Source organism: Neopsephotus bourkii, unplaced genomic scaffold, assembly GCF_033783945.1.
Source record: "Neopsephotus bourkii isolate Nb327-2 ecotype Australia unplaced genomic scaffold, CSIRO-AGI_Nbou_v1 NB_1652, whole genome shotgun sequence".
NCBI classification, from domain to species: Eukaryota; Metazoa; Chordata; class Aves; order Psittaciformes; family Psittacidae; genus Neopsephotus; species Neopsephotus bourkii.
This window is the reverse complement of record NW_026902126.1, coordinates 576,022-592,332: the sequence shown is the minus strand read 5'-3', so window position 1 is coordinate 592,332 and position 16,311 is coordinate 576,022. Positions and strand designations below refer to the sequence as shown.

Sequence of the window (16,311 nt, the reverse complement as noted above, 5' to 3'; positions counted from 1 at the left end):
TGTTCAAGCCCCGTGTTGCTGTAAATGTTCCTGCACCACCAACGCTCATTGGCTTTAAGAAGCTTTTCAATGCCACGAGCTTGCAATTCCCTGCCCCTTGACTCAGTGCTGATGTTAGAAACTGAGGCTCTGCTTCCGAAGCAGCGTTAGCAGCAGCCAAGTGACTTTATCACAAGGGGTCTCCAGAAACAAAATGCATCTGTTATTCTGTTCATGAATCTTGTTCTTCTGCTCCATCATTCCTGCCTCAGCCCCACACCGTGCTGGAGATCCATCCCTGGCAGTGCTCAAGGCCAGGTTGGACACAGGGGCTTGGAGCACCCTGCTCCAGTGGAAGGGGTCCCTGTCTATGACAGGGGTTGGGACTGGAGGAGCTTTAAGGTCCCTTCCAGCCCATCTGTGGTTCTGTGAAACCATTTGCTCCCAGGTCAGATGAGCATCCTCTAGGTCCAGGTGCTTCACTCCCAGGTCAGTGGAGCAGCAGGGACTGGGGAGGGGGGTTTTCATCCCGGTTGCAGAGCTGCTTTCCCACATGGTCCTTTGGGATCCCTGTGGGAGACACCCCATGAGCACACCGGGCTCATGAGCTCCTCATGGGATTTCTTGGAGGCCTCAAGCTCTGCTTAAGAGGGATTTTGGCTGCAAGGGGCTGCCTACAGCAGGGACAGGTCCCTGCGGTGTGAGTGGGATCCATGCACTCTGGAAGCCACACTGGGCTGGATGGGTGCTGCCATGCCCTCGGTGCTGGGGCAGTGTTGGCAACCCAAAGTGGACAAGGAGTATGGGGTGCCTGAGAGCTGTTGGCTGAGGAACCTCAGTGCCTGGGGGCTGATCCCTGCAACAGCTCCCTGCATCCCTGACCTGCATGCATGGAGTGTGCTTGGAACCACCCCAGCAGTGCAGCATCCCCCGTGGCTGCCACTGGGCAGGAGGAACATGTCCCTTCCTCCGGGCTGAAGTGATGGCTTTGATTCCCATTTTCCATTAGGATAGCTAGAACTCTTCACATTCCCTGTTCTCCCCAGTGTTTGCATGTTCAGAGCTTGCAGATTCTGTGTTCTGGAGGGATGTCTGTGTGTGTGTGTGTGTGTATGAGGTGAAACCACACCATGGGGATGGCCAAGTGACGTAGCTGCAGGGGGATGTGAGGAGGTGAGGATGTGTTCTGCTTGCATGGACGCTTCATCCACGTGGGGTTTTGTGTTGTAAGTGCTGAGCACAGGAGAAGGAGTATCCATGACCACTGATGCTGGATTCCCAATCCAGTTGCTCCGGGTTACTTGACTGTTTGGTGCTGGTTTTGTATTGCAGTAAATGGCTGAGATTAATGTGTGGTTTTTAGTTTGATTTCAATCCTTTCTTTGGAAACCAAACCCAACCGTGATGCTCCCCCGACGCTGAGCTCTGTGTCCGTGTGTACCGGTCCCTCCAGGCCTGGGGATGCTTTGGGGTTTTGAACTGGAGGGAAATGAGTGGAGCTGTGGATGGAAGTGCCCCAAGAGGCCGCTGTGCGGGAGATGGTCCGAGGAGGGCAGAGGATTTAGTTGCTAAGCTTGTGTTTTATTCCATGGACCTGATGCCTACCCAGGCTCAACCGGAGTCAGTGCCTGAAGCTTTTTGTAGCCGTGATATCCCAGAAGAGAACCAGCCAAGTCCTGAAAGATGCGCTCTTATAGAGCGGCCATAGTATCTGTCCAAATCTTTGCTTCCATTTTCAAAAGATAAAGGTCATTGATTATAAACTGCCTCTGCTTTGCTGTTTCTTTGCCTCCCTGCGTCCTGCACCCACCACACTGTAGGTTTAACCGTATCCATGATGGTGCTGCTCTTAACCGCAGCCATAGAAACCCGGCTGTGTGGGGTTGGGGCTGAGCAGGGACTGGCCTCTGGGGCCCCACTGCTCATCTGTGTCCCAAGGGATCCAGGGCCCATCCCTGTGGTCACACCAGGAGCTGCTGCTGCTTTCCCTGTGAGTGAACCGGAGACATTGGCTCAATATGGACGTGATGGCATGGATGTTGGTGTGATGTGATCTCTGGAAGGACCAGCATGGGTCTTCCTCAGCTGAAACCTGCGTCAAGGGCACAGGAAGTGCAGCAGCAGCACCAACAGCCCCAGTTGGGGATGGAATCACTCAGTCCCCATCCAGGTTGGAGCCTTACCCTGGGGGCTGCAGTGTTTCACAGCTGCCCAGGGATGGGACAGGGATGCTGTAGGTGAGATGCTCCCTGGCTACCCATGCACACCCTGCACCCACCCCAGGGCTGCTGCTCACCCCTCTGCCCTACCACAGCCGCTCCCACAGACCTGATCCCTATTTCCCATGCGTCTTCCATCCCCTTCCATCCCCTTGGCCAGGGGCTTTCCCGCAGGTGAGCCGTGCTGGGGGAGGCGAGGGCCCTGTGTTGTTTATGGCCCCTGCAGCAGCGGATGTGCTCTTGCAGCATCCTTCCTGCAGCCGCAGCCCCGGTGCCTGCGGTCAGGGTGGCTGTTCCACCCGGTGCAGCACAACGTGCCCCTGCCACAGCCACAGCCGGGTCCCTGCAGCCCCCCGAGAGCTCCTCAGCATCACTGGTGCTTGGAGGAGGACCCCAGCACAAAGGCATCGAGCCAGGTCCTCAGCCTCCTCCTCCTCTTAATGTGGAGGCTGTTTCCCAGTGTTGGGGTCCCTCTCTGTCACCCCTTGGTGCACCACGACCTGAACCCACCATGGCCATGCCCACACCATGCCCTTGGTGGCTGCCAGCCCTTGGCACCAGGTTTGCATCACTTCTGCTTTCGACACCCGGCTCAACCAAAGCCACCAGTGGGGCTGAGCCATCCATGGAACTCCCACTGGGCACCGGGACACAAGGCAGGGGTGAAGCACCCCTTTTGGGGGGCACCCCCATCCCCACCGCCCTGCCCAGCCCTTGGGGGCTCAGAGGGCACCTTGGAGCCTGCACATGGCCCGGTCCTTGTGGCCCCGCTCCCGAGTGACGTCCTCCCCACGCAGGGCTCTGAAACCACAGCAGCTCTTCCGTGCTGCCTCCCCTTCCCTTCCCTTCCCCTCCCTGCACAGGCAGAGGTGCCCGCGGTGCCCCTCGGCTCTCGGCATCGCCCAACCTGGGGCTGGACCCGCTCCGGTGCTGGTGATTCCCACCGGAGCCACAGCTCCGGGTCCCACCGCGGCCCCCGGCAGAGGTGAGCACCAATGGGGAGGTGCTGGGGTGGGGATGCTGCGGGTGCAGAGGGGCTCAGGGTACCCCTTAGCGTATGTGTGGGTCCCAAGGGTGCCGTGCTCCGTGCAGTGATGGTCAGTGGGGTTTTGGGGGGGGGGAGGGTGTTTTGGGATGTGGGAGCCTAACAGGGATGCTCCACACCAGGGGAACGTTGATCCATGTTTGGATGCGGTTGGTGCAGGACCGCAGGGATGCTGCTGTCAGGGGGGGTATTGGTGACTGATGGATGTAAGGGGGGGTTTGGGGTTGGGGTGGGTTTGCTGCCCTCAGACCCCGGTGCAGATGCGCAGGTTCATGGTGGCCTCACCCTCGGGTCCCAGCACCGGCCCGGGCGGTGGAAGGGGACAATGGAGCCCCCCAAAACCTGTGTGACCCCCCCCGTGGTTTCATTTCTGCACGGGCGTCATCCTGCAACTGCCCCATCCCGCAGCAGGCGCCTCCATCGCGGCTCGTTTCCCATTTCCAGACACTCCACTTCCTTCTCAAGGCTTTCTTACCAAGCACGGGGCCAGGGCTGAGCCCTGCAGGAGGCTGGGGTTCATCCGGCCCCCCCAGACCCACGGTCCCCTCTCCAGGAGGGGAGGAGGAGGCTGAAGGGCAATGCAATCCCTCCTTGAGGCCATTTCCAACCTGAATCCTGCTCAGCATCCTCTCGCTGAGCAGGACCCAGTTTCACCTCCCTATCTCTTCCCCGCAGGTCCCATGGCGCCGGGCTGGGCCGTGTTGGTGCTGCTGGTGCTGAGCACCCTGCGGGTGTGCGGGGCCGCACCTCAGCACCAGGGTGTGCAATGGGTCTGGGGGGTGCGGGATGAGGCCCCGCTGCTCACCCGTGGGAAGAGGGACGATGTCGGGAAGCAGCTCAGTGCCCCCGCACCAGGACATGGCCACGGTGCCACCGCGATGCCCAGCAGCAACGAGACCGATTCCCTTGAGCCCAACCCGTTTATGGGCTCTGAACCAGCACCAGCAGCACCCGGCACCAGTGCCAGCCTGCACCGGGCACTGGTGATGCCAACCACGGCTGATCCCTTGGATGAGACCGATTCCCCTGAGCCTGACTCATTGCAGAGCTCCGCACCACCACCAGCAGCACCCAGCACCAACGCCAGCCTGCACCAGGCACCAGCAGTGCCAACCACAGCCGATCCCCTGGATGACACCGATAACCCCAAACCCGACCCATTGCTGAGCTCTGCACCACCAGCAGCACCCAGCACCAGCGCCGGCCTGCACTGGGCACTGGTGGTGCCAACCACAGCCAATCCCTTGGATGAGACCGAAACCCCGGAGCCCAACACGCTGCCGCCAGCAGAGCCGGGCACACAGGCAGCACCCAAGCAGGGCATCACCACCATCCCCATCCACCTCGTGTCACCCAGTGAGGAGGGGACGGTGCCCATCGGCACAAACAGCAGCTCCTCCATGGGGCCGCGCTCAGCGACACCCCCAGCCCTCGGTGCCACCACCACCGGCTACAAGGGAGCCGGAGCCCGCCCTGTACCCACCCATCGGGGCTCGCAGCCATGGGGGACGGCGGAGCCGGTGCCCTGGGACCCCAGCGGGGTGATGGGCAAGTGCCTGCTGAGCATCCTGCTGCTGGCGCTGGTGGCCGCCACCTTCATGGCGTGCACGGCGGTGCTGGGGGCCCTGCTGTGGCGCCGGACGCGCACGGCGCGGCGCCGGCTCAGCCGCACCGAGATGCTCTGCATCCCCTCGCTGATGCCCGACGGCGACGGAGCCACCAACGGCCCCCGGCCCGCCCTGGTCCGGCCCCCGAGGATGCTGCTCGATGGTGGCCCCGAGGCCGATGGTGACAACCTGACTCTGAGCAGCTTCCTGCCCGAGCACGCCTGAGCTGCGGGACCGGGTCCTGCATCCCAGAGCATCCTCAGCTGCGGGACCGGGTCCTGCATCCCAGAGCATCCTCAGCTGCGGGACCGGGTCCTGCATCCCAGAGCATCCTCAGCTGCAGGACCGGGTCCTGCATCCCAGAGCATCCTCAGCTGTGGGACCGGGTCCTGCATCCCAGAGCATCCTCAGCTGTGGGACCGGGTCCTGCATCCCAGAGCATCCTCAGCTGTGGGACCGGGTCCTGCATCCCAGAGCATCCTGAACCGTGGGACCGGGTCCTGCATCCCAGAGCATCCTCAGCTGCGGGACCAGGTCCTGCATCCCAGAGCATCCTCAGCTGTGTCTGCACTGTGGTACCCATCCTGGTGCTGCCACATGTGTGGAGCCATGGATCCCCATCCCCTTGGGTTTGTTTTAACACGGACCAGTGTGGTGGGGAGCTGCTGTCCCCAGGGTGAGCCCAGCCCTTGAGGCCGACCCCATTAAAGCGTTACCTGGACTTGATGGTCTATTCCTGGTGGGAACAGCCCCCATCCTGCCAACATCCCTGCTGGAATCCCACTTCTCCATCCTTCTCCCCGGCAGCAGCCCCAGGGAGCAGAAGTGAAACCCACATCCCCCCCATGCAGGGACCAGACCCAGGGCTTGGGGACCACGGCCCTGGGGACCCAGTGTGGGGCTCGGCCTCGTGCCTCCGTGTGGGAGCGGAAAGGGTGGAGGTGCAGGGCGGAAATGCATGGGGGGAGGACGGGGTGGGGATGGGGGGGTCGTGGTGTAACGTGTTCCTGCGCTGCGGTCGCCTGCAGCGGGGTGAGGGGACGCCTCCGGTGCTGTCACTGCTCATCGGTGGCCCCGTGCGCTGCTCGTCCCCATGAGCAAGCGGTGGTCACAGGCTCTCAGCCTCACAGGGAGGTGTTGGCCAGGGCTGTCCCTGCCTGGCTGTGACTCTGGCTGGGAGGGATGGGGAGAGTGAAGCCAAAGTGGCCACCAAGGGTCCCTCTGCCTTGCTGGTACCTGGGGGCTGTGGGGCTTGGATCCCACCTCCCCCTGCTGTGTTGATCACCCCTTGAGCCACCAACCTGATCCTTTCCTTGTGCTTGGTGCTGGGGGAGCCATCCAAGGGAGGAGGAATCGCCCAGGACTGTCCCTGTGTTGCCAGGCTCAGTGTCCCCGTGTCCCCATCCCTACCCCATCCTGGTAGGGGATGCATCCCCATCTCTGCATCCTCAGCCCTGCATCCCCATCCTGGCTCAGCATCCCCAGCCGTGCATCCCCATCCTGGCTCAGCATCCTCAACCTTGCATCCCATCCCTGCATCCCCATCCCTGCATCCCCATTCTGGCTCAACATACCCATCTCTGCATCCCCAACCCTACACCCCCAACCCTGCATCCCCATTCTGGCTCAGCATCCCCATCCCTGCATCCCCAACCCTACATCCCCAACCCTGCATCCCATCCACGCTGTGGCCAGGCTCAGTATCCTCACCCTGCCCTCCCAGGTTCAGCATCCCCATCCCCGCATCCCCATCCCCGCATCCCCATCCCCACATCCCCATCCCCACCCCAGCACTCCCCTCCACCCTCGATGCTCACAGCTCACACAGAGCAGTGAGGACCCTTTGCATGCTCTCCAGGTCCCGCTGTGTCCCCAAGCTGAGCCCTGGGTGCGCAGCTGCCCCTGAAGCCGTGTTCAGTGGTGGTCATCCCACCCCCCTCCGGCCCCATTCCCTGTTTACATTCCTGTTGTCCTGGGATTTGATCCATGTGGGGGTGAGCGGCCCCGCACCCTGCTGCAGATGTAAATGTTTATGGTGAGCCATTGCGGGTGGGGGGATCCGCAGCTGGCGGCCGGTACCGGATGGGACACCCTGACCATGGGCTCCCTGTGATGCCTCCCTGCTCTGACCCCCCTGTCCCCATGTGGGTGCCAGTGCCGTGCCAAAAGCTGCTGTAGGAGTTAATGGATCACCTCTAACGGGCACAAAGGTTTATGTGGCTTAAACCTCCATGCACATAGAGCAGGCTGAGGAATGGGAGCCCACAGGGACCACTGTCATGCAGGGGTGAAGGGATGCTCCCATCATGCAGCTTCACCCCCACAGGGGCTCATCCAGCCCCGGTCCAAGGTGAGGATGAGGCTGCTGGATCCCGATGATGCGGATGGGTGCGTGTCAAAGGGATTGCTCTGCACTCATCCAGCCCTGGTCCAAGGTGAGGATGAGGCTGCTGGATCCCGATGATGCGGATGGGTGCGTGTCAAAGGGATTGCTCTGCACTCATCCAGCCCCGGTCCAAGGTGAGGATGAGGCTGCTGGATCCCGATGATGCGGATGGGTGCATGTCAAAGGGATTGCTATGCACTCATCCAGCCCCGGTCCAAGGTGAGGATGAGGCTGCTGGATCCCGATGATGCGGATGGGTGCGTGTCAAAGGGATTGCTCTGCACTCATCCAGCCCCGCTCCAAGGTGAGGATGAGGCTGCTGGATCCCAGTGATGCGAATGGGTGCGTGTCAAAGGGATTGCTCTGCACTCATCCAGCCCTGCTCCAAGGTGAGGATGAGGCTGCTGGATCCCGATGATGCGGATGGGTGCGTGTCAAAGGGATTGCTCTGCACTCATCCAGCCCCGGTCCAAGGTGAGGATGAGGCTGCTGGATCCCGATGATGAGGATGGGTGCGCGTTGCTCCGCACTCACCCAGCCCCGTTCCTGCTGCTCTGGAGCAGGAGCCCAGCCAGGATAAACTTCCCTCCAGCACCGGAGCCGCTGCCTGGAGCCGGGCATCGCCCCGTTGGGCACAGTCCTCAGGTCCCATCGGCTGCCACCTCCGTGTCACAGCGGGTCCCTGGGCACCCGGGGCTGGGCATGGAGCAGGATCAGTCCCTGTAGGTGTCCCCCTGGCGCGGCGCATCCCGGCGAAGCAAATTAGAAGCAGAGCAGGGCTGGGACATCCCAAATTGCAGGTTTCGGGGCCGGGCCCTGCGGGACCCACGTTCCAGCGGCCCCAAATTACAGAGCGGGGCCGAGCCCTGCCCAGCGCCACGGGCAGAGCCCCCGCCCGCCGCAGGCTAAAACGGCAGCGTTAATGGTCGGGGTGCGCTGGCAGGGACCGGGAGCCGGGATGGGGACGGTGGGGACCATGGAGGAGGAGGGATGGGGAGCCTGGGCAGGGTGGGATGGAAACCGTGGGTAAAGAGGGATGGGGACCCTCGGCATGGGAAGATGGGAACACTGGATGAGGTGGGATGGGGACCTTGGACACGGAGGAATAAGGACCCTGGGCACAGAGGAATAGGGACCCTGAGTAAGGAGGGATGGCAACTCTGGGAGTAAAGGAATAGTAATCCTGGAGGAGGAAAGACGGGAAGCCTGGATGAGGTGGGATGAGGACCCTGGACATGGAGGGATAGGGACTGTGGATGACGTGGGATGGGGACCCTGTTCAAGGTGGGATGGGTTCTGTGGACATGGGGGAGTAGAGACCCTGGGCAAGGAGGCTCAGCCCAGCACCAGCACCAGCACCAGCACCAGCACCAGCACCAGCACCAGCACCAGCACCGCTGGACACACAGAAGGGGAATCACGGCCCCATTCCCATCCGGGCTGCAGGAGAGCATCCGGCTGCCGCTGGCGCCGCTCCCGCCGCCTCTCCTCGGCCGCCGCTCTCCTTCCCCCCTTCCCTGCGAGGTTCCAGCCCTGGCGGTTGGGAGCCGTTATTTCTGGGAGCCGCGATTCCCTTTGGCGCCGGGTCCCGGTGCCAGCGGCCATGGGGACCGGCCCCGCCGTGCCCGCGGTCCCGGGGTGCTGGCGCTATGGGGGGGATCCGGCCCCGGTCCCCAAGGACGCACAGAGGCGAATAGCAGGAGGATGAGGTCACGCCGCGGCTGCAGGCTCTTGAGCAACTTCAGCCCTGAGGACACGGTGGGGGGCGCAGAGAGGGGACCATGGAACCATCCCATGGGGGGGGTTTCTGCACATCCCCCGCACCCCGAGGGGGTTGTTCCGGGGCATTTCCAGGCTGGGATGTTTAGGAAAGGGTCTGGAATCGAGGGGGGGGGGGGTGTCCAAGCCCTGTTTGCCCCCCTTCACACTGACAGCCTTCGATAACAGCAAGGCACCAAGCCTGAACTGCGCCCCCCCCCTCCAGACCTCGGGTGCTGCGTGCCCAGGCAGGGTTTGAGGGTGCAGGGATGGATCCAGCTCTGTGCTGGGGTGATGAGTGGCATAGCATGGCATCACTGGGAGCAACGGCATTTTGGGGGTGCCAGCACCACTGGGTCTATGTGCTGCCATAGAGGCTCAGCCATGTGGCCACGGAATGGGGCTTTATCTTCACCCCCATGGACAAAAACACCTTTGCAACCCCCCCCCCCATGGCTGTGACCCCCATCCCCACTTGCACCCTAAAAGTGACCCCTTCCAGCGGTGCCGTGGGGATGATGGGGGGCACTGGGGCTCCCCCCGTTACTCGCAAGGCAAGAGCCCATGAGGCCCCCCCCCAGCCCCAGCTGGGTCTCATCTGGGAGGGGGCCGGGGGCCGCTGCCCCTCCCCGGCCTCCCACATTCCCTCCCCAAACCAGCCCTAATGAGAACAAGCTGGGCCCGGGCAGCACAGGAAGGGGAGGAGGAGGAGAAGGAGGCGGCTCCATCCCGGAGGCAGCCGGAGGGGTGCGAGGTGAGCGGGACAGACCCCGTCCTCTCGGCTCCCTGCGGACGAGGTGAGATCCCACCGGCAGCACCAGCCCCGTCCCGAGCCGTGGGGTGGCTCCGATGGAGGGTGCGGGATGCTCCGTGCTTTGGGAGCTGGGTGAGGGCTGGGCATGGTCCCCGCGCTGGGATGCGGGATGCGGGATGGAGCTGTGCGCACTCAGGCTCGGTTCGGGGGGTTCTGTATCTGGGCGATGGGAGAAGTGTGGATTTCCTGAGTGGTTTGGGAGCAGAGGGAAGCGGGAATTGCCTGTGCCTGGCCAAACTGAACGCAGGGATGTGCTGTGGGGCTGGGGGTGCGTGAGGACGGGATGGGGATGGAGGGGTGCAACAGGCCCTGTGCTTGGCACTGATTTGGGCTTTAGGCAGCCGCTCTGTGGCTGTTAACATCTTGCTAATGGCAAGTTACTGCCTTCACCTTCCCGGGACCCCCTTGCAGCTGAGGGGCCCCTCTCTGCAATGGGGGAGGATGAAGGGGCTCATCCTGGCCCCTCAAATCCCTTGGTGCTGCTGCTGTAACTGCAGTGAGTCCAGAGCCTGTGGTGAGCCGGGGGGGGTCCGGGGGCTCCTCCTGCCACTGCTGCCGCTCGTCTGCTCTGGTTTAATGCAAACCAGACCCTGCAGCCAGGAAGGAGCCCGGGAGCTGATTCCCATTGCTGGGATCCTTCCTGGTGGGGTTGGTTTGGGGGGAAACGGGAGGTGGTTGGGATTTAGGGGGCCTGAGGCTGGGGACATTGTCCTGGGGAACCGGGTTGTGGGGCTGAGCAGGGGGGGAGCTTTGGGAATGGCTCAATGGCATTACGTGGCGTGGCACAGCCGGAACGCACTGCTGTCCCTCGGGAATATGCCATGGTGGCCATGGGATGGTTGTACCCCACTTCCAAACCCCGACGGGATGCAGAGACCAGCTGGGGGCTCAGCCCAGCTCTGTTTTGGGCTGTGTGTGGGGATGGGAAACGCTTATCCCATGTCCTACAATGTGCACAGAGCAGAGCCAGCCTCATCATGGTGAGGGGATGGAACTGTCCTGCACCCTGACCCTCAGGCCAGGGGACCCCCTCTGCTCACTGCACCCCAGCTCCAGATCTGCCCCTTTGCAACGGCTCTGGAGGATCCCAAGCCCCATCCCATCACTGGGATCAAACTGCCACCAGCCTATTTTTAGCCACGCTCAATCTGGGAATCGTTTGTAACGGTCCGTGTTGGGATGAGCCGTTGGGAAATGCCTCTTGCACCCTCTGCAGCGCCGCCTGTGTCAGAGTTTCCACTGGAAACCTCCATGTGTCAGGAGTTCTGTAATCGGCCGCCGTCTGAAGCCGGCTGTTGGCAGCGTCCCCCAGGCTTGAGCAATGCAACTCAGCTGCTTTCCATCTATTTTTGTAGTGCTCTGTTGCAAAACAAATGCAGCCCCTTGCTCGGAGGCAGGGTGGGATGGAGGGCTGCTTTCCCTAAGGGAATCCGGGTGGGTGAACAACGGAGCTGGGGCTTGGATGCTTGTCCCTTGGGATGAGTGCTCCATGAGCCCTGCTCCATCGGGGTGTTAACGTGTCGCCCTCCCCTCTGCATCCCGCAGGACACTGCAGGAGCACCAGGGACATGGCAATGGGTGCGTGGCTGATGCTGCTGCTGGTGGTGGTGGTGGCAGCCCCGGCACACTCAGCAGCACCCCGGCACATCGCGGTGCTGCCCGATGCCGGGGGCAGCGGGGACGGTGAGGAGGTCTCGGCTGTGCCACCCACCCTCTATGTGACACCGGGGACCGGCCCGACAGCGGGGGACGTGGTGGGGACCACGGTGACCAACAGCTCCACGCCGCGCGGCATGCTGGACGGGCTGGTGGCCTTCTTCAAGGAGTACCTGCTGCTGGTGGTGGTGGTGGGCTCGCTGGCCTTCGTCCTCCTCTTCATCATCTGCGCCGCCGTCATCGTCCGGCAGAAGCACAAGGCATCTGCGTACTACCCCTCCTCCTTCCCCAAGAAGAAGTACGTGGATGAGCGGGACAAGGTGGGGGGACCCCGCGCCTTCAGTGAGGTGCCTGATAAAGCCCCCGGGGCTGAGGAGCAGCTCGACTGCGGGCAGCAGCTGCAGGCAGACATCCTCGCTGCAGCCCAGAGCCTCAAATCCCCCCCGAAGGCATCGCTGGCCAATGGGGGCCAGGGGGAGAAGAGCCCACCCCATAACGAGGAAGAGGAAGGAGGCAAGAAGATGAGGGATGAGCAGCCCCCTTCCCAAACCCCGTGTGTTGAGGATGCAACGGATGGAGCCCCTGATGCACCCCAGGATGGTCCCACAGCCCCTGCTGGCAAGTAGGGCAGGGACCCAGTCCTTGGTGATCCCGAGGAGCCGCCCGCTCGTTGGATCCCTGTGGATACATGATGGACATGGTGGTGCTTTGCTGCTCTGTGTGTACGTGGTGGCTCAAGGAAGCCCCGATGAAGCCCCCGCTCCCTGCCTGACCCCTTGGCAAATCCCTGGGGGTCTCTGGTGCTTCCCCCTCAGCCCCATTGCTCCGGCTGCCCATGGGGCTTCCCCCCTCCCCACCAGCTCCAGCTCGTTCCCCCCTTTGAGCTCTCTCCTAAATGTTATTTTACTACTTAGAAGCATCCTGAGCTGATCCCTCCGGATGGAGGTGCCAGGACCATGGCTGGGGGGGGGCAGGTTCTGTGCACCTCCCCCTGTATCCCCACACATCAGGGCAGGGACTCACCATGGGCTGGCTTTGCTGGTGGCTGTGGCGACCTTGGCCATCCTTGCCCACCTAAAGGGAGAGGATTTAGTGGTAAGGACCCATCCTTCGATTTCAGTGCCCCTGCGCTGTGACAGCCCAGAGCCCAGCTGGATCTTTGCCTCCTTAACCCCTTCAGCTAATAATAAAGACATTTCCTACGCAGATTCTCCTCCCCTGTGTGTTTGTGCAGCACGGCCAAGGCGCAGTCCCTGCCTCTGCTCCATCAGGGCTCCCCCTGGATCGTGCTGGTGTTGGGATGCAGCCGGTTGTGGTCCATGTGTGCCCCCCCAGAGCCTGGAAGGCACCACCAGTGCTGTGAGGTGAAGCCCTGGGAGCCAGGGATGAGCTCTTATCACCCATGGTATCTGCACCCTGACGTGCTGATTCCAGGAAACTCTTATCTCCTGCCCCACAGCCAAGGGTGGGGGAGCTGTGGTGCTTGGCACTGGGACAGGGCTGCAGCAGGGAGGGCAATGTGGGGTGGAGGGGCTTCTGCTTCCAAAGCATCCCTGTGTCCCTGTATCCCACAGGGCAGTTTGGGATGGCTCCGATGTCCCAGCATCAGAACAAACCCTTTGGAAGGCTGTGTTTTGTCACAGGGCTCTCGCAGGCACAATGAGCTCATTCTGCCCCAAAGTGGATGTGGGTGGCTGAAGTTTCCCTAATTTTTTTGGTTTTGAACTGGAAAACCACAGGACCGTTCCCAGGGAATGAGGCACATTCCTGCTGCAGGAGACAAGGCCAGTGGCCGGCGCATGGGATGGTGCTGAACTGAGGTAAGGACAGGTTTGTGAGAGACAAAGCACAGCAGCAACAGCCCCTGGCCTGTGCTGCATTGAAACAAAGCTGTGGACAGAGACAGCAGAATGAGCTGCTCGTTATTAAATGTGGTTTTTCATGTTTTTAACTGAGATTTCATCGAATTCCAGCCTGGTTTGGGTTGAAGGGACCTTGAAGCTCATCCAGCTCTATCCCCTGCTATGGGGGGGGACACCTTCCATTAGAGGAGCTTGCTCCACCCCCTGTGTCCAACCTGGCCTTAAGCCACTGGTTTTTGGGTGGTTTAAAACCTCCAGAGCAGGTAAAGTTCTGAAATGTGTTTTCTGTTTGTTTTGGGAATGCTCCTCTGGAACAGGAGCAGCCACCACCAGAAGGCAGAGCTGAGCACACGGAGCTGCAGAGCAGGGTTTAACCCACAAAACCTTTACCTTTGAAACGCTGTGTGCTCGCAGGGGGACAGCTCAGCAGGGATTGTAAAGGCATTCCCAGAGGGCACAGACCGACCCTGCCAGCCCAGAGAAGAGGAATTTGCACTGAGATTGTGAAATGAAACTCAGACACCGCTGTAGCCTGTGGCAGGTGAACAACCCCGTGTTTGTACATACAGACCTCCACTTCTTACAGAAAGAATAAGACCAAGGCAACGTTTCCCATTAACTCCAGTGAAATATTAGGCAAAACTCTACATCTTCCAAAGGAAAAAGTGCAGCCCTTCGAGTACCAGAACAGGAGGAAGCTCCCTCCAGGGTGAAGCCACCGGTGAGCAGCCTTCTTCACTCCCCTAGAGGGAGTCGTGACAGGAGAGAGGCTGCTGAACCACCCACCTCCATCGTGGGAGCATGAGTGGCCATCCACACACCTCGAGCGACACGTTGTGCGTAAGTTGTGCGTATCTTACAGCTTGCTTTAGTAGTGAGCAGGATCCTACTAATCTAAAGTAATTGCACTGCAAAAGGAAGTGGAACGAGAACAAGCTTCACAGTCAGTTTAGGTGTTGTTTGCTTTCTTCTCTGACACTTCGCTCGAATCCTGCTTCAACTTGTAGTCGGCCAAGGCAGCCCTGATGGCGTCTTCAGCCAGCACTAAAACCAAAACAAGTATTTCAAGGACAAGAGAAAGGCATTTCAAACAAAACATGCTGTAAGAACAGCACTGCAGGCAGCACCAGTTCGAATGTGAACATTCCCTATCAGTCTGCTGAGCTGCAGACTCCACCAGACACAAAACCACAACACAAGTTTCCCTCATGGCCACATTCAGAAGCCTTTGTTCTATTCCCACAGTCTCCCTGTCAAACTCAAGCTGGTGTTTGAACCCTCACCAGTTGGGCCTTTACTTACTGGAGCAGTGCAGTTTGACAGGAGGAAGGCAGAGCTCTTTAGCAATATCCGTGTTCTTGATTTTCAATGCTTCATCAACCTGAAATGCAATTAGTGAGTGGTCAGTGGCCATGTGAGCTACACCACCAGCTTCAAAGGCATTTGCTTAGGGTGCTTTAATGCTTTACCACCTCAAAGGCAACAGAATCCACAGGGAAGATTATAGAATCACAGAATAGTTAGGCTTGGAAAGGACCTTAAGATCACCCAGTTCTAACCCCCTGCCCATGGCACCTCACACTAAACCATCTCACCCAAGCCTTCGTTCAACCTGGCCTTGAAAAGATCTCAAGTACCAGTAAGTATGCTGGAATCAAGGGACATCCCAGTGGTGGGAATGAACCAAAGCACACCAGTGTCAGACTGGTGCCAGATGGGCAGCTTTAAGTCTCTTTATCTTCTATCATAACAGGGAAGTGAATTTCTTGTCTGGCAGAAAGGGAGCTCTAAAGATGATCCGTAATTACACTTTCTCCCAGAGCCTGCAATCAGTGTGTTTTCTCTTGTTGCGTAAGACACAACTGACTTCCCTGCAGATTAATGGATATTCTTGGAAAAGGCAACCATTGCCCTAGAAGTCAGAGCACTGACAGGGTCACCAGGCCCTGCTTCCTAAGCTACTGCATGCAGTCAGTACTGGGATTCCCAGCTGCTGTTTCCTACAGTCCCAACATAGGCAGCTCCAAAGGCTTTCCCTGCTGTCACCCCTGCCTCCAGCAGGCACTTCCTCACCGTTTTCCCTTTGACCCACTCCGTTGCCAGTGAACTCGATGCAATCGCTGAGCCACAACCGAAGGTTTTGAAACGGGCGTCCACGATCCTCCCGTTCTCATCCACTTCCACCTGTGAGAGAGTTGATGGTACCTCAGCATCTGGCTCAGCACCACTGGGCACCCCAGAGCGCCCCTCACTGACCCAGCGCCCTCGGGAGCCGGACGGGGCCTGCAGGGCCCCAGGGGACGTTTGAGGGCAGGGAGGGGAGAGGAAGGAAAGGTCTCGCTGCACCCCTAAGGGGATAGGGCAGGGATCTGGACCTCACACCAGCCCTTGGTACCCCCGTCCCCGGTGCCAACCTGCAGCTTCATGACATCTCCACACGCCGGGGCGCCCACCAGGCCGGTGCCCACGTTCTTGGCGTTGCGGTCGAGGGAGCCGACATTGCGCGGGTTCTCGTAGTGATCCACCACCTGCGGGGACACCGCGTCAGCCAACGGCCTATCCCTGGGTCCCCGTACATCCCCCCCGGGGCTCTCCTGGCCCCTCGGCCCTCACCTTCTTGTGGTAGCCCAGCCTGGAAGCCGCCTCCGCCCCGCGGCCCGGCCGCAGCAGCGCCACCCCCGCCGCCCTCAGCGCCGCCATCTTGCACCTGGAAGGGGCGGGGCCCCGCCGCTCCCTTATATAGCCTCGCACGCGGAGGCCACGCCCCCCGCGCTGTGGCCACGCCTCCCACTCCCCGCTGCGGGCTCAGGCCTAGCGCTGCCGCAGCTTCGCCCCTAGCGCGGTGAAAAGGAGCCGAATGCTAAAAACCTCCTAACAACGGACAGAGCTTTACGCTGCCGCTAAAGCGAGCGATAAACTCAGTTTGCAGTCGCGACACCGTTTGTTATCGCGACACTGTTTCTATCGCAACATCCGGTCCATGTG

General features: G+C 60.7%; 3 protein-coding genes across 3 annotated transcripts; 2 read left to right on the top strand and 1 right to left on the bottom strand.

Moving 5' to 3' along the window:
- The first annotated feature begins 2,696 nt into the window (after nt 1-2,696).
- SELPLG (selectin P ligand) lies at nt 2,697-5,458 on the top strand. Its single transcript, XM_061374772.1, has 2 exons — nt 2,697-3,183; nt 3,919-5,458. The coding sequence occupies exons 1-2, from the start codon at nt 2,946-2,948 to the stop codon at nt 5,073-5,075; spliced, it is 1,395 nt and encodes a 464-aa protein (XP_061230756.1). The 5' UTR covers nt 2,697-2,945; the 3' UTR covers nt 5,076-5,458.
- A 4,200-nt stretch (nt 5,459-9,658) lies between these two features.
- Nucleotides 9,659-12,391, top strand: TMEM119 (transmembrane protein 119). The gene is made up of 2 exons (XM_061374698.1): nt 9,659-9,791; nt 11,354-12,391. The coding sequence occupies exons 1-2, from the start codon at nt 9,659-9,661 to the stop codon at nt 12,088-12,090; spliced, it is 870 nt and encodes a 289-aa protein (XP_061230682.1). The 3' UTR covers nt 12,091-12,391.
- Nucleotides 12,392-13,854: 1,463 nt separating this feature from the next.
- Nucleotides 13,855-16,097, bottom strand: ISCU (iron-sulfur cluster assembly enzyme). The gene is made up of 5 exons (XM_061374774.1): nt 15,940-16,097; nt 15,741-15,854; nt 15,400-15,510; nt 14,629-14,707; nt 13,855-14,370 (listed from the first exon to the last, which is right to left on the bottom strand). Exons 1-5 carry the CDS (start codon nt 16,024-16,026, stop codon nt 14,276-14,278), a joined length of 486 nt encoding a protein of 161 aa, XP_061230758.1. The 5' UTR covers nt 16,027-16,097; the 3' UTR covers nt 13,855-14,275.
- Nucleotides 16,098-16,311: the final 214 nt, after the last annotated feature.